At 38.3% G+C, this 18,361-nt stretch overlaps 1 protein-coding gene across 1 annotated transcript in view; it reads right to left on the bottom strand.

Moving 5' to 3' along the window:
* Window positions 1-7,097: 7,097 nt before the first annotated feature.
* hace1 (HECT domain and ankyrin repeat containing E3 ubiquitin protein ligase 1) overlaps window positions 7,098-18,361 on the bottom strand; it is a 32,358-nt gene continuing 21,094 nt past the window's right edge. The window contains exons 15-24 of the mRNA XM_023331271.1: window positions 18,229-18,340; window positions 16,584-16,681; window positions 15,807-15,894; window positions 15,577-15,726; window positions 14,718-14,914; window positions 13,361-13,492; window positions 11,712-11,810; window positions 10,179-10,249; window positions 9,988-10,101; window positions 7,098-7,544 (exon numbers count right to left, since the gene is read on the bottom strand). Coding sequence (XP_023187039.1) covers window positions 7,442-7,544; window positions 9,988-10,101; window positions 10,179-10,249; window positions 11,712-11,810; window positions 13,361-13,492; window positions 14,718-14,914; window positions 15,577-15,726; window positions 15,807-15,894; window positions 16,584-16,681; window positions 18,229-18,340 — 1,164 coding nt within the window. The 3' untranslated portion in view covers window positions 7,098-7,441. The remainder of the gene's footprint in view (window positions 7,545-9,987; window positions 10,102-10,178; window positions 10,250-11,711; window positions 11,811-13,360; window positions 13,493-14,717; window positions 14,915-15,576; window positions 15,727-15,806; window positions 15,895-16,583; window positions 16,682-18,228; window positions 18,341-18,361) is intronic.

The following is an 18,361-nucleotide window of genomic DNA, read 5'->3' on the forward strand; positions in this document are numbered from 1 at the left end:
TCACATATACAGTACATGACATAACACCTGTAATGAACACGAAGTCGTACATGTTTAGGACTGTTGTCATTGTCAGTCGGTAAATAACGACAATGCAAAGTTGACATTGTTTCAAATGTCTTTGTTATGACGACTTGCCATTAACTAAGAAAACATTTTCTTTGATAAATATAACAGGTATAATTATCAAACTTTGAAAAGTTATGTAGCTTTATGTATTGATATTAAATTACTCTGTCATTTGTTGTTAAGTTTTAAAGTGATCCAAGATCAGTTAAACATATTGTCCTAAATATGTTGTAATTTTCCTGCTAACTAAAAAATTGCTCTTTGTGATTCACCAGAACTCATAATTACTTCTGTACTGGAATGTACAGAGTAAACACAGGAAGGCTAGTTTTACCTGAGTTGTTCATCATATTGCGTTTGACCTGTGTAATTTTAGTCACTGTTGACTGTAATTAAAAAACAAAACAGTGAGGTGAATCTGGATCACTTCCCACATGAAAAAAGAAGAGCTCAGTGGACGAGAGCTGAACACAACTTCTGAAGGACCTATTTGAGCATTTCTCGCCAGAACACTTTGAGTCATTTGTGCGAGCAAAACTGAGGAAGGCTCTAGGAGGTGATCGTTGCCTTAAATTAAAAACAAAAGCTGTGTCGACAGTTTTTATCCACAAATGCCTAAACCTCGCCGCCACCTGATAGAGAATGAAAAACACTAGGAGAAACATGAGAAACATGCAGCACTGGAAGCTCTTCTAAATGCTAGTGTAGCGTAGTTGACTGTGCGTTGTGTCTTGTGGGAAATAACAGCCAGACAACAGCTGATCTGAAGGCACTTTTAATGCTCCTGCATTCAAGTAGAAAATAGTAGTCAAAAACAGGCTTTTTCTCATCACAGTGTTCCACAGCGCCTGTTTAACCATGAACAATACTATTTTCAGCACATGGATGTAGCATTTTCATTAGCAATGTTTCATGTAGCATAAGAGCAGCTAAATAACTGCTAACACAGATCTATCGCCGTTTAACAAAGTGCTCCAAAGCATATTACTTTACAAGAACAGTAATCAAACTGTCACTTATTGTTCTTAAAATACACATATTGAACACAGAAAACAAAACTTCATACCATCTCCCACAGAATCTGAACAGAAATAGCCCGACGGAGAGCCTGGGAAAACCCTTCACAGACTATAAAGGTATGATCCGTTAATTTGTCTTTTTAAACCCCGAACTGACACTCAAAACAACAATCCATGAACTCAGTATGTTCAACAGTAAAGATAATAATTTACATTTTCAGTCGCAACACATTAAATTTGAATAAAAATAATTTTGAAACTGGAAGTTACCTGCTGTTTTGCAATGGATATGTCGTATTTTCAAAATAAAGGCTGCCGGTGCTCATATGATTTCCTACCGGAATAGCTTCTCACTTGACAATCTAGTGCAGGGGTCCCCAAACTTTCTCCTGTGAGGGCCACATAACTTGTCCCTTCTCTGATGGGGGGCCGGGGTCAGTTTGTAACAGAAAAAGTGTGACGATTGTAAGAGTGCTAAACATAAAAATGTATTGTTTTTCAGAAAGCACAATCAAATAACCTTTTCTGGATTCTTCAGAGAACAAAAGTCAGGAAATAACACTATTTATGAAATAAATAATAACCAAATAACACTGGGTTCTCCACATAAAAAAAAAGGGTTAGGGTCAATTATATGCATGTATAAAACAGTTACTAACTAGTAGTTAATAATAAATAAAGTTCATTACTAAGGAACATTTATTTTATTGCAAAAGTCCAACTTATCAAATAAAAATGCACATATATGAAAATACTCTGGTATTGTTCAGGGGGCCGGACCAAATGTGGAGGCGGGCCGCATCTGGCCCGCGGGCCGTAGTTTGGGGACCACTGATCTAGTGTAATAACATCAGACTGCTACACTAACAGAGCTATTGGCTCTTTGCACCTGCCGCGCTGACGTCACAACCGCATGTGCAAATGCGGCTCTCTTTTTTCCGCTTTAAGTTACCATGACAGCTAGAAAAGACAAAGTCTTATTTCAGATGCAAATCAAACAATACTATGAACATTATTGTCTTCCTAATATAAAGGGCTTTTAAGTTTTCATGGATTTCCAAACGATCCTGAATTAAGAAGACAATGGCTTGTAAATATTCGTTGCTACCAGTTAAAGCTAACGCCGCACAGCAAAGTTTACAGCCTTCACTTCACTCCAGATCAGCTTCTTCAGCCTAAAGAAGAAGGTAAAAGAGCCTCCTGTGTTATTTCCATGGAATCACTTCTGTATTCAGCCTGAAAGAGAGTTTATGGGAACGAGAGAACAGACCAGAGCCAGACAGCCGAGCTACTGATCCGCCTGTACACACTGCTGTAAACACCGTCCTGCTTCACAAGAAACATGCAAAACTAATAAAGTGAAATAACACAGAGACCTTAAGGAACACGGCCATATTTTTCTAAAAGCAACAACTTTGAACCTGAACCGTCAGCTGAACTAGAACTCCGACACCAGAGCTGCTCTACTGTTAAGCTATGGGCTTGTTGTTCCTCAGGCTTCAGAAGCAAAAAGCCTGAACCGTAAAATCCCCGTTACTTGGTCTCTGACACTAACGACAATAAACGCACGTAATATACTTGAACATAAGGTAAAAACATTGTCTGTTAATGAATAATGAAAAATGTTTAGATACTTAAATAGCACATTTTTACAAGAAAAATGTCTAGCGTAAGCTAAAGCTAATGTTAGCCACAAAGTTTAAAGAAAGTAAAACTCACCTTCGTATCTGTGAATGTATAACGAGGCGAACATCTTAAAACCTTTCTCCAGCTTATTGTCGGGGCATCGGCTCAATGTACATCATTAATTGTTACCTTGGACAAGCCCTGCAAATACCCAGTGTAAAGAGCCTTTTGCAATAGATCGGAAAAGATTGAGCCACTTTTTCCTGAACGCAGAAGCTGAGGTGCAAAGAGCCCATTGCTATTGCCTCTAGTGCTGAATGTGAAACTACAGACCAACATCAGACTAAAGGCCAGAACCTAAACAGCTGTTACTGGACACAGAGCTATAGAAGTACTTAATGTATCACGCAGTGGACCAGAGGTAAGTGTCAGTCATTGTTTCATTTACGAAGCTGAAGGTAGCAGCAAACACCACCTCCTATCTCTGTCCTCTTCCTCTACTGTTTTGTTCCTCCTCACCTTCATCACCTCTTGTGATTTCTACATTCCCATTGACTTCAATGTGCTCCTGTTCAATTTGAAAAGGCTTAATGACATTACTTATTGCTGTTTTGGCTGGACGGAGCTAGTGCAGTTGAACCACGTAGATGTCATTTACCCACAATGCATTGCAGCATGAACAACAGGGCGACGTTCATGTTATTAAAATGTATATAAACTAAACAGCCTACAGTATTGTTATTGTATAGTTTTTACATCTAAAATAAATATTTCTCAAATAAGGTCTATTGTCACAACTAATCATGGATCCCTTTGACTTTCTTCATTCTACAGTCTTACAGCAAGAGGCCTACAAAGCACTTATAAACGTTGCATTTGAAACATTACCTAAGGCAGTACTTCTGAAATAATGGGGCGCGGCTCCCCGGGGGGCATGGTGAGCTGCCAGGAGGGACGTGAGAAGCACGACCCTATAATTGTCTTTATTCACAAGCCTCATAAGAACCAATCAGTCACACGATGCGGTGTTATGTGTTAGGAAAACGGTTCTGCCTTAAATACAAGGCCACACACACGCACTATTCTTATCTTTGCAAGGCATTTGCACTGACATCCATTTGGGCCCCATAGAAAGCAGCGAGTCATCACAATGTAATTTATTTGTTGGAAAAAAATGGGCCTTACAAGATGAGAAAGGCTAAAACTCTCTCTCTCACACACACACACACACACACACACACACCTACACACACAATCATGCTTGTGGACAAAGAAACTAGTAGGTATGGTTTTGAACTGTGGGACAAACAAGGATTATGTAGAGAAAACCCCATAAATAGACTGGGACACAGTCCAAACAAAATGCCTGGATGGGTTTTATCATTTAAGCTATTCATAAATATAATAATGGAACATGATCCATAACAAAATTCTCAAGTGTTTTACTTAAGGTAAGTCATAAAATGACAGGATAATAAAGACAGCTTAACTATGAACACCAGTTTGGTTTTCTTACCACTGAATTTTGGGCTCCAATAAGAACATTTGATATGAGCAGGTGTCCATGTTAGATGTAAACCTGAGAGAATGAATACAGAGGATATATTATGACTGGGAGTGGGAGCAAAAGCACAGGATGGGAGTTTGAAGAAATAAAGTGTTTTTGAGCCACAGCAGTGTGCATTCCTGAGAGAGGACAGTGTTGAACAGATGCAATCAGCAAGTGTGAAAGCAGAGGCAATAACTCCACATGGCAAAAGGTGGAGAAGTGAATCTGTCTCTGTCAAGAAGGTGTGGAAAGTATGAAAAATGAAAACTAAGCCAGCTGATAAGGAAGCAAGAGGTGAAGTACAGAATATTGAGAGCAGGAAGTAGGTATTAACACAGGTATATGACTGCACTCTCGAAAAATACACAGTACTTCAACATCTGTAAAGGTTCAATAACTAGTTACACATCCCACCTCCGACCATTTTTTTAAAGCCTACATCATACCTCAGCACAAACATGAGCTCCACTTGTTTAATATTATATAAATATTAGATTTAAAATTAGAAACTGATTAAACGGACAAGTTACAATAAGTCAGTTGAATGAATTTATTTGAAAAATGTATGAACTTGGAAACTATAAGGTTGTAAGTTGCAGCTAATTCTAAAACCGACTGAGGCGCAGGGATATATAGTTATAACTAGTAAATTAGAATGCATTGTCACATTGAAACATGTATGAAAAACATATTTTTAAGCCCACATTTGTGCATTAAGAATGTTTTTTATAGCTCTGATGCAACACTGTAATCTTAAATATCATGTTTTCATTAGCAAGGGAATAATGATCAAAGTTGTGGCTGACATAGAAAGTCATGTCACTTCTTTCAACCATTCAGAAAATATGATTTTTTTTTTTTTAATTAATAAAATGTATTTCTCTATACCATGCTCAGTTACATAAAACATTTTTCTTTAACTCTACAAAATATAAAGGAAATTTTGTTCAGTTAAAGAAAAAAAAAGCTCTGCATGAAGTCTGGATGGTTACTCTGAATGTCAGAGCTGAGGGAACTCATGGGAATTGAAATCTGAATCTTTCACATGTCGGCCTTCCAGGTGTAATAATAGACTAATGCTATGAATATACTGTATGTACCTTTCAGTAACTGATATTCCAGCATCATCTTCCTCTGCATCTGATACTGTCAATATTCATGTTCAAAAATCTAAATGTTATTTTGAAATAAACTACACTGCGGAACGACTAAGAGAGCACAAATCTCTTTGCTTCCAAAGTGTCATTTTTAAAATAAATGATCTGTTCCTGCTCTGTTGAATTACTGTCTCAGGGAGTTGTTGCCAAATCATTTCCTTTATTTCAGGAAATCTAAGTACAAGTATTTTAAAGTAAAATACATAATTTTCTGCTGAAGAAATGTACAGTACAATATTTATAAAAACTCCTGTTACAACATCCTCAGTTTCTATCAGCATTTCTGGCAAGAACTGAAAACAACACAAACACATGAACCGGTATATTAATGGATGTCTTAATTCCCTTTAGAGAGAAAACAAGGATGTGTCATATTCACAACATCCTCTCCACACTTTCAGGAGGATTTTGTACCAACAACAATAACAGAGATGGAAGAGGTTTCAGTGTTTTGGCACTGCAAGCCAAATGTTTGGGCAAGTACAAACAAAAGACTTTCACTTAGAATATTGGTCTTCATTTCAGACAAAGGCAATAGTCTGAGTCGGCACAGTCAATCACATGACATGATGAGAGAGCCCCAGCAGCTGTGACAACAAATGGAAAACACTTTGGATTCATCAACACAGGTCAGTTCAGCTCTTCTTCAGCACAGGAAAATGAAATCCTTAAAACGGCCACAAGATTTTCAACCAGAGATAAACCAAGAACATGACATGACACTCTGTTTATGGGTGGATGTTTGTGGGCTAAATGTAGACAGCAACCGCACCTCCTGCTTTCAAGTTTAATTGTAGACATGTACAGTAGTTTGATCAGAGCAGTCAGTGCTGATATGGTTTTATAGGTGGTATTGAGTTTTTAAATTGCTGTTGGGAGAATGACTGAATTACTTTTTGAGGAGGAAACAGTTGAATTCTACACAGATGCACCTAAATGAAAATGTCCTTGAATCCTTTTTATGCTCCCAGTGATAATCCTCCTGTGGGAGAGCACAGCCAGTTCACATCCATTCAGACACAACAGGTGAATGGATGTTTTGATAGGCGCTGACAAATAAAACTTGTTAAAATATTTATTCCATGGAATTTTTCGTGATTATATGGTAAAAAAAAAACAAAATTTGATTTCTTTGTGTGGAACAACTCGAATGTTCAGCATCATTTTGGTTTCCTCTAATAGGTCTCATCCTCAGGGGTTCATGTACCATGACAAGCTTTCTATTTCTTCAGACACTTGACATGGGAGCTGAACTCAAGATCAGTGATGAACACACCAATACATGGTTTTTATTAGAAGCAAACCAGTACATGGAGAATAAAGTTGAGTTGGAAATGCTTTCTGACATCAGGAACATGACATTATCAGCTTTTCCATGAGGTTTTGGTGAAAGTTGGTCATGTAGTGCCCGACTTTTTCAGGTAGGAAATGGTTCCATGGAATTTGTGGTGCCAAGAATTCATCAATTTACACACACTTGATGGGCATTTTGTATTTGCTCAGTGGATGTTTCAAAATCAGGATTCAATATATCACGTGGTTGGCTTCTGCCTGCAAACATCTTTACATTCAGCCCACAGTACAGTATAACACCACAGTCAGTGCAAAAACTTACAGATGTGTGGGAATTTATATATATATATATATATATATATATATATATATATATATATATATAATGGTTGCGGCTGGAACCTGAGAAAGCTCCTCAAACTCTGATATGGAATGTTCAGCATTCCCATTGATTCCTACCATTTTTGTGTATCTTATGCAGAAAGTCTTTAAACGTAAACAGCAATGATTGACCAGTAAATTATATGATGAAATATTAAATATTTACATTAACTACCATTTTGCTGATGCAATGCCTAAAACAACTAAAAGTGTGCAGAACCTGTGGTTCAACAGTTTTCCCAGCATTATATTAAAAAATAAGAACAATAACAATGATGATGACAACAACAACAACAACCTCTATTAGCAACTGTGCAGAAGTGGAGGCCCTGACAGCAGCAGAGTGTTCAGGCCATGGTGTATCCATAGCTCCCACAGTGCAGAGCTACCAGCAGTCGGTCTCGGAGAATCTCCTGGGTCGGATATTCTGGCAGTTTCAGCATGTTGATGCTAAAAAATGAAGGAAAAACTGACAGTTAGCAGGTTGATTGTCATGGTAACAGGTGTGGCTCAAAAGAAGTCATGAGGGAAGCTATGGATTGTCAATCCCTCCCAGACATCTTTGAGTGTTTTAAAAAGAGCTGTTTGATTTACTATTATTATGATGATGATGATGATGATGATGATGAAGATCTGCACCAAAGAAAAATCCTCTGTCCACCAAACTGAAACCCCTCCCTATTCTTGGAGGTGTTTGATCAAGCGCTTGCAGACTGTTCAGACCAACAAGCAGAGCAGAGACAGCAGATCTCTTCAGCTGAGCATCAAGTTTAAAGGTATTTCATGGATGTCAGATTTGTGGAAGTAATATTCTTCCACATCCCCAAATTTTTTTTTTTTTACCCCTCCAGGGGGTCTTTTTGTGGGCTCTATTGTCCCTTTTATGAAAGTAGGCTGACAGGAATGGGGAAGGAGAGGAGGGAAGACATGCGGCAAATGTCGCCGGGTCCGGGAGTCGAACCTGCGACAGCTGCGTCGAGGACTCAAGGCCTCCAAATATGGGTCGCGCTAACCACTACTCCACCACGGCACGCCCCACATCCCCAATTTTATTGAGTTATAAACTAATTAGATCTAGAAACCACATGCAAAAATATTTGGTTCTTATTTGCACCAAGCCTTTAGTGATGTGCAGCATGACTTCAGTGTTTGTAATTTAATAAGCGTCTTATTTTACTTGAGGATAGGTAAAAGATGCGGACGCACTTAAAACCTCTCCCATACTAATTCTTACCTATGTTCTTATTTAATAACAATTATTAAAACGTTGATTCAGTATTTTGTTTGTCTAAGGAATTGATTGTTAAATTGGCTTAACTGCCTTTTAGGACAAATTTAGGCTTTTTTGTACTGTAGATACATTTGTTTTATTATTCCATTACTGAATTACAAACAAGTGCTGGCTTTACTGAAAATACCAACGTAAGCTCAGTGGGTCTAAAGGCTCTGGAGAGACGGGTGACCTCTGACCTTTTTCTATAACACTGAGTCTCTCCATTGTGTTGAATTTTCTCATGCAGAGAACAGAAGGTCTCACTAAACAAACCCTAATAATTTACTGGTTGACCTACACCAGTCAATCTGCAACTAAGTTGCAGATTGCTTTAAAAATAATAATACAAATAAAGCTCAGAGGGGCGAGCTACTTTTCTGTGTTATTGTTTGTGCCTCCGAGATTCAGGTCTGGAAGGCAGAGAAACAAAATATATTCATGAGATCTTATCCTTCTCAAGATCAAGAAAAACTAGATGGTATGTTTAGTTTTATCGTGTTGATACTGTAACAGTCTTCACAGGTCTGCCTGAAACGTCAGATAGCTGCAGCTGATCCAAAACGTTGCTAGTCCCGTTCTAAACCTGGAAAATGTTCTGTCATATGAAATGGTTTTCTTTAACACCAATAGCAGGCCTAAATTGTTGTTTACAAAAAGTATACTTTAAAAAAAAATTCTTGGCCACATTTTAATAGTTGGAAGGCCCAGTTTTGTCTTGCCTTTACCATGATAAGAAACACACAGCATAATCATTTCACTTCATAATGTGCATCTCGGAGGTCATAGGTTAAAAGTAACCATGGAACTGACAGAAGTCAGAATAGTTTAGCCATTTTTGTTTTAAAAATAGTTATTGTTGAGGGGCATAGACAGGGTTACACACACCCAAAGAAAAAAAGCCCTAACCTTGGCTGCTTGGGAAAGGAGGAAAGGGAAAGAGGCAGGAGTTCAAGCCCCTGTGTACATCTCTGCTGTGCAGCCATTAGAAACAATTATACAATATAGAATAACACTGATAAATAATCTTACACAATGATAGCAGGACTCTTACAGTTTTCTTAAGAGGGTTCGCCTTCATTAGCAAGGACACTCCTTAACACAACAACCACCAGAATAACTCTGCCTGCTAAACAGGCATAAACAGATAAGACAGGCTAGTCAGCTAGCATTAGCTTTCGTCAACTATAAGCTGCTGGCAGATAGCGGCAGCCATGTAAATAAAGTAGGTTACTACAATATTTTAACTGAATATCAAGCTATAGAAATAATCTGTTTCACCAAGAACACTATGCATTCAAACCATGTGCGACTTACCTCCTGTTGGTCTGCAACGCTGCTGTCCTAACTCAGCAAATCCCCCTCTTCATCTTCCTCTTCGCCCAATCACACATGAACAGGGAATGCAGCTAATCATGTCCAGTGATAGAAGACTGGCCGGATCCGCCCACTTAACCCCGAACGAGCAGAAGCAGGAGACGGCGAGCAAACGGAGACATCCTGCGCGCGCGTGCGTCCATATGTTCTCAATCTCAATTCCGCTCGTTTGGGGTCTCATTTACTTTCTCGACTTTCGGCATAATAATGACACCATAAAGGAAGAGTGAATAAAATGTCACTCACCAGGTGCTGGAAGTAGGCAGCAAGTTGGAGGTATATGGCACTGCAGCAATGGTGAACTTCTGCAAACCACTGCCACCCATGAGAAAGGCAAAGCCACCATGAGGAACCCTGGAACTGATTCAGATCATATACATGTTTTATTTTTTTACTGAAAGATAATCACTCTGTAATCAGAACCACAGCAGACCAACCTTCCAGTGACAAACTGCAGCAATAAGACACGTTCCTCCTGGGTGAGACTCCTCACCACCTTCCAAAACCACTGCAGACATGGAGACAGATTAGCTGCTTGTTAAACAGGAAGTGAAGCCAACCAGAGCCAGCCCAAGGCATAAGCAAACTAAGCAGCTACTTGGGGCCCCAGGGAAACTAAGGGGCCCCCTCAGTGAAGCTGATATTTTCTTTAGTAACAATTTCTATGTTATAATAACAAAAACACACACTTTCATTATGAAGTGATTTGTTTTCACAATAATACATATTTTATAATGTATGCAGAAATCATTATTTTACGGACAAAAAGAAAACAATTGCTCATGGGGGGATATTTTGTTTGTTGCTGATCATTTATGTGGTTGAAACAAACATTATTTTTACATCAACTTCTAAGTTATGTGAAACTTCTGTTAAAATCATTTGAAGGCTCAGAATCAGTTCGGTACCGGTACCGGTCCACATTCTCAGGGGAGAAAGACTCACCTGGTATAAATTACATTTTTAGCTATTGGAGCTACGCATAAGATACATTTATTTAATGAAAGAATGTCATGAATATGTGTGTATGTATTCCATGTTAAGTTGGGCTGCACCGATTGCAGTTTTCTGGCCGATCCCTGGTTACTGATCTTTAAAAAGCCTGACCTGCTGATTTTGATTTTGACTGATAGGAATTTTTTCTGTCAGTCAAACCTCTCACTGCAGAGCAGAAGAGGACAGAGACGGATTTTTAAACCTTTGCTGACTAAGATAAGATTTGTTTCACATGTAAGTATCAGCAGATCACGATCCCCCAAAATTAAGGAAATTGGCTCCCAGAAATCAACTGGCTGATAAATGTATCCTATACTGTACATGCATAGGACATAAAGTAAACAGCACTATCAGAGATGCAAAAAGTTTATAATACATGTGTGAATGATCTAATTGTCTAACTGTTGAGTCCAGCAATCCACATTGTTAGCAAAAATAGAGGGCCCCAAAACCAAATTCCACTTAGGGCCCCATGGAGGCTTGGGCTGGCCCTGAAGTCAATATCACCGTGACTTCAATGTTCAATGTTACCATTGCTGTAAAGTTATATTTTCAGGAAACTGAGACAGTACCTGTGTTTAAGACCTTTAATAGGTTTAAGACCTATTAAAGGTCTTAAACACAGAAGGCTATTAACATCTCATATCTTCTATACTACAACAGTTGGGCGACCTTGTAAAAATCAATATTTGCTTTTATTTTTTCTGCTTTTAAAAAATCAGTGCCTGGAACCAAATATTTATCTGTGTAGTAATAGTTTATGCATTGAATTTTATGTAATAAGATAGCCATGGCTTCCTCTATCAATGATCACAGTGTTTTGATCGATTTTGGCATGATCATGTTGAAAATTGGAAGGTCAGTCAAAAAGGTAATTCTGTAATAAATAATAACATTATGTGACATTGATCCTGAAAGGCATGCATGTTATGTGTCAACATGGTGAAGTTAGCTGAGCGGACAGAGCAGGCCACCTGGATCACAGGATCTTCAGTGTCATAGCCGCTGGTGTACTCAGTGTTTCTGCACCAATCCTCCACATCCATCTCTGGCATCCCTGATAGTAGAAGCTCCTGTAGATACACACACACACACATTTGTGGTTTTGTATCTTGTATATTCATTTTCTACAGCCTAACCCTGACCCTTACAGTAATCATAACCCTAACCAAAAGTCAATTCATATCTTAGCCCTAAACCTAACCCTATAACAGCATTTCCTCTCATGGGGACCAAGAAAATGTCCCCACCAGGAGCAGTGGTCTCCACAATCCCACATCGTAGATAGATGTAGGTCCCCACAAGGATATAAGAACCTGGTTCACGCACACCCACACACATTTATAGTCACCACTCACTAAGTAGCCAGCCACTGCCTCAGCCCTGGGCTAGAGGCCGTTTAGTTTTATCTCAGAGAGGCCAACTTTCTCCTATCTGGATTTGATACAGTTGGGGCTCCCACACTTCCTGTGTCTTCCTATATCTGCCCCCTCTGTCCCTCACACTTTTTTCAGCTGTTACAACATTTTAATCCATTGCTAATATGTTGTAACGTGTTTTCTAACATTAAGCGTTAAGACACTCACACCAATTTTACACCCGTGAGGCAGCAAAGAGCTGCTGTGCGAAGCGGCACCAGTGTGTGGTGGAACCATGACAGTAACCCAGCAAAAGGGAAAGTACTTTGCACAGTTTTTTTCCCAAACATGTCGAGTAAATATCTGGATGCAGATAATATTAGCTAAACGATGACTAGCTTATCCATGACAACATGTCACTTAAGGTTGTTAACAATAGGCTACTAATTTTGTTATGTATGTTCAGAGGTTGGTAGTGCTCTATTTCAATGTAATAATAATAATAATAATAATATTGAGTAATATTAGAATCAACTGCTCTTTTCATTTGAGTAAATTGATTTTGCATTTGTAGAAATAGATTTCAGAGATTGGAAACTTTTGATTCTTAGACCTCTGCGACATGCGAGTTTAAACATAATTACTCAGTATTTTCTACATGTTGCTGTTTAGATAATTATTATTTTTCTGCATTAATAAACAACATGGTTATTTTATTTGACGCATGGCCTTAGGTCAGTATTTGAACACAGGAATCCACATAAAACTATTAGAAACTTTAAATTATATTACATATTTTTGTCATGTTGGAAATATGACACTATGTGTTTATATGAATCATTTATGTTTTGTCTTATATTCATGGAAAAACAATTGTAACAGAAAAGATGTTTTAGCTGCAAAACAAAAACCCCTCACTTCACATTCTGAGCAGCATCTCAGTGCCAAAAGCAGTCAGCCAAAGGGAAAATGGAAAAGCTGTTACCACTAAATTGACTGTTGAGTTGACCTGAAAACATGGCACCATGAAGATATTCCAGGTTAGAGAGTTGCGCTGCACACTGATCCATGCATGATGTGAAATTTTCCAAAAGGAAATAAAAAAAAGAGCCTAATGGAGTTGAAGAGAATTGGGTTCCAAGGTGACACCAGCCGCCCCTCTCCTCCTGGCAAAGCAATCCTTCATCAGATGTGAGGGGTGGCACACAGAGGGGAACAGTAAAAGGTGATACATGAGAGCAGAGAGGGGGAGGAGAAACACGTACCAATTCATATTCATCAAAAAGCTGGATGAGCGACGGGGGGATGAAGGTGTGGAATCCTTGCAAGAAGGCGTTTATCTGAGGCTGGATGGCTCGTGTCATCCTCAACTCCGTCACCAGCTGGACGTACTCCGCCTGAGAAAAACATTCACTCCCTGATCAAAGTCCTTCACAAATACAGACGGACAAGAGAAGGACGGAGTTCATGCATAGTTATTCTTTCCTCAGGAGGCTTTTCAAAGCCTTACAAGACAGTACCACCTACAGGAGAACTGCAGAACTACACGAGGAGGTATCAACCAAAAACAACAATCTTTTGGCTGATGGTAGACATACTGTATGTACTATAACTGATTTGAAAAGTCACTATAATCAGATTCAACCACAATAAATATTATCAAGTTTTAACACTGGAGGAAAAACTCATCAGATCCAAGTGATTCTAGTTTGTTAAAAAAATAATGCAAGAAGCAGGCAGGTCTGGTTGTCTACGAGAGAATGTATTAAATGTTGTGTATTGACCGTCACATGCCAGCAAAGTTTTAACCTGAATACACATTCAGCAAAACAAGAACAGTCAAGCAATAGTTCCAAGAACAGAGGAGAGATACTGTCTGTATACTTTAAATTCTATCACATCAGCCATGTTTACTGAGTGTCCATGTGATCATTAAACAGCTCATGGAACAAGAACAAAAGCCACAAAAATGTATCCCGAATTATTAAACGAACTGAATTAGCTTCTTCCACAGAATTCCTATGGGATTCAACTGGACTGCTCCAAAACATTAATGTTATTTCTTTCAGAAGAAACATGGTAGCTAAATTAAAACATTTTTGTAAACCTACATTTGCCAGTGGTATGAATTATTTTTGGGTTTTCACGACTTTTAATACAAGTCTGCTCATTTTATAACAAGTCAACAGCCAATTAAATCTTACATTTTTGCAAAAGAACCACAGTAACCTTTTATTTGACGGGTTGTGAATAAGACTGTCATGAAACCGTCATAAACATGACATAACGCCTGTCATGAACATGAGTAAGTCTTCATGAATATTTATGACTGTTGTCATAAAGTGTCATTCTGTAAACCATGACACTTTTAATACAAAGTTGACATTATTCAAAATGTCTTTGTTATGACAACTTGACATTAACCCAGAAATCTTGATCTGACATAAATTTGTTATTAAAGTATTATTGATTAAACTTTAGCTTTAATAACATAAAGCGTCAAGTAAAGTGTTACCAGAACCACTTACCTCTTCACACCTTTACAGTGTGCATCACATACAGTAATGGAAACACACGTATTGCAAGATACCAGAGCTAAAGATGTGTTTAGTGGTGACTAACCTTGTTGTCTTGAGTGACCAGGATGCTGCTCCCTCCAGGTTTGAGTGGCACTTCCTCCATGGCTCCAAACACATCTGTCTCCACAGAAAAGGTCAGCTCCAGACCCAGGTCACTGATGTCATTATCCAAGATCCACTGCAGGTTTTTAGCATACTCTGGATCGATAGATGACACATCCTGATAATTCACTGGAATACCTGGCAACCAAAAGAAAATACATAATCAGGATTAGCAAGAGAAATATTTTGCTTTGAAAACAGTATTTGATGCTCCATGATAAAGCTTTATAGATTTTGAATCCTTAATAAATCATATTCTCATTTAAAAGACAGAATTTTCTACTTAATCAAGTTATCTTTGTATATTTAAATTTGTTAGATGATCTGAAACATTTAAAAAATAATAATAATAATAATAAAAGTAAATGAAAAGTATTCTACAATGGTAATATGAAGTTTTTCCCAATAGTTTCATTTGGATGTTTTTTTTCTTTTTTTTTGCCTTCTTCCATCTTGCCTTTTCTGTATGTGTTTGTACCTCACAGGATGGAAGGTCAGCCTGTCCTTCAAGGGAAGTTGGCAGCTGACTTATCAACCTGTTTTGGTTTTGCTAACTATACAGAAAAAGTTGATAAATGAGGAAAACAGTTGAGTTGATCAACTTGAACAAAAGATTCCCAAGAAAACAAATTTCAATCCCCTTTTTTACTTTCAACTGACTGAACAGGAATAGACTTTTACAAAACTGATGCAACTGGGTGCTAATTTAAACACATATGGTTACAAATAACCATATGTTATTTACAAATACAAATATCATGAACCTTTGACTAACATCTAGATATATTTGTGTTTTCTACCCAGTATGTGTTTGTAGAAGGAGCGGGTGAAGTAGATGTTGACCAGCTGCCGGTGGTAGAGAGCCAGACCCAAAATCTGACCCGCAAACTGGAAGTAGTTCAGATGGTCTGGATTCACAGAGGAGTTGCTGTTGGGCTGGAAGGTTGTACCTATGCAGAAGGAAAGCACACCGCACTCCAGTTCAGCTCTTGCCATTTGACGTTATCACTGTAGGTAATTTGCTGTATACCATCAGCTGACTGGGTGAACAGAGCGTAGTCAGGGTTGATGATTTCATTAGACAGGATATCAAACCATTCCCGAACCACACCCTGGCCCTGAAACACACACACCCAACACAACTCACCATGCTGATCAGAGTGCAGCAGACAATGGACTCTTTTTATTCCTCCAAAAGGTGCTGACAAACGGACAAAGTGTCAGAACCAACTATCTACCATCCAGATTTTCTTCCAGCTATTACCCAAACCGGTCTGTCTAAAGGACAGATATGTTTGTTAACACTTTCCTGTTTTAGTGAAACTGAATGTAGGAAGGCTCTAAAAAAACTTTATAATGTGACATATTTTAACATTTGAGGAGCCTTTTCTCTCTCTGCTCCCCGACTCTGGAGCTCTCTACTTACTGACTCTATTTTTACTTTCAAATCCCAAATCAATAAACATCTGCTCCAGCCGGCCTTCATTTGTAGTTTTTTGTTTCATTCTGTTTATCCTTCTTCATCTGGTTTTTATTTTTAGTTTACTCTTGTATTGTTTTTTTCTTGTAATTTGGTGTCTTGAAAGTGGCTGACAAATAAAATGCATTAATTAATCAGCTAATTAATTAAACAGTTACTGTTCAATGGCAGCAGACAATTGTTATGGTTCATCACTTCCTATTTTTTTAAAAACTAGATGATTATGGATAAAATGCTGAACTTGAGGCAGTGAAGAGACAAGTTATACTATTTAATTTTTTTGTAAAGTTTTATGTCTATGAATGTAATGTAAATGTAGAAACTCACCATGCCTTCCTCACCATGAAAGCGGACAGCTATACCCTGTTTGAGCTTCTCATTAGTGGACTTGGAAACCATCTCACAGCTGCTCCTGAATATGGAGTCTGAGTGTGAAGCACAACAGCAGCACAGCATTAACAAGTTTCACCAGACATAAACATTGGAACCTGAAGAAGCACATACTGCTCCTGAGAAGATTGATTTAGAAGTTTTCATGTCTGGCTCACTGTGATTTTACTGGGTTTTAAATCCAAAGCACCTTATTCTGTGTTCCCAGTCCTTCTACTGGCCAAAAACATCTACCATGGACAATTATAATGATTTCTGTATATTTAGGTTTATATTCTTTGAAAAAAAATGTAAGCAACAGAAACATTTGGTGCTTCTAAGCAATGATGTAACGTAATTAGACTTTACTGACGTCGGACAACTTTTTTCAGTAATGAGTAATCCAATGCGTTGCTATTTCAAATCCAGTAGTCAGACTACAGTTACTTATCAAAATCACTTTGCGTTACTGTGCGTTACTATTTTCCTTTGTAATTTTATTTTATTTCTTCTAAGCGTCTTGGTGAGTGATTGTCGTTTCTATGCGACAGTATCAGCAGCGACAGAAACATAAACAGTTGAGGGAAGAGGAAGATGCACATTTTGTTCCTGGAAAAACCGGAAGTATTTTGAGTTTCGCTCGCCCAGTCCGATTATTATAAGCAGTTTTGGGCTCGTTTTTTTCTAAAGTCGCTTGCAGATTTAATGAGTCATGGGTTGCGCTTTATGGGCTTGGAAATAAACAGACATAAACCCCAGAATTTGTCTGACATCCAGTTAGTCTTACTCAGACTCTCCCTGTCCATCATTTCCCGGATGATCTGTCCCACTGTGTCTTTGTTAATGTCATATTAATATATTACCTCTGAATTACCTCAAGCTTCGAGTTGCACTCCACAAAACTGCAAACATCAAGACTAATATGGACAACGCAATAAACGTGAAAACAACCACGAATGAACGTGTCCATAAAGTTTCGCAACTAACGCCTTATAATCATTGACATTAATATAAGTGTCACAAATCTGTGCGGCGGGACATCTGAGATGTGGAGCGGCAGTAGGAGCGCTGTGCGCTGAATTCTGACAGAAACACAGGGCCGTAACGCAGAACCTGGACGCTGGGGCGGAGGGTGGGGGGTGTTTAAAATCCTATTCCAGACAATAGAAACACACAAAAATACGCACAGATTACTAAAGTTTTTTTTGTACTGTTGTAACCATTAAACAATCTCCTCTTCAGTTCAACCTTATAAGTGGATACACAATGTTGATGTTAACATTATAAAATAACTTCCAATTAAGTATTGGTAAAGATCAATGTAGTTTTCACAGGTGGCGAAGCGTTGTTGTTAGCAGCTGCTGAAAGTAACTCCAAAAGTTACTTTTAATGTAACTTAGTTACTTTCCAAATCAAGTAATCAGTAATCTAACTAAGCTACTTTTTCAATGACCTGCTCATTCAGGCTATCTACAGTTCTGGCTTGCACCACTTACGGTACTTAAAGTTTAGATTTGCTAGTGCCCAGAATAACTTAAACTTTCCATTTTGCAACAGCAATATTAAAAACATAAGAGAAAAACTGTGTGAGGATTGTGGGTACCTCTGTGGATGAGAAGGATGTCGCTCTCATTAACAGGACGATGGACCATGTCTGAGTCTGGCTGGCCAGCCAGCAGATGCTCATAGAACCACTCACAGCGATCCTTAAAAGGCTAGAGGGGACAACAAAGACT

This window comes from Xiphophorus maculatus, chromosome 3 (genome assembly GCF_002775205.1).
Source record: "Xiphophorus maculatus strain JP 163 A chromosome 3, X_maculatus-5.0-male, whole genome shotgun sequence".
Taxonomy (NCBI): Eukaryota; Metazoa; Chordata; class Actinopteri; order Cyprinodontiformes; family Poeciliidae; genus Xiphophorus; species Xiphophorus maculatus.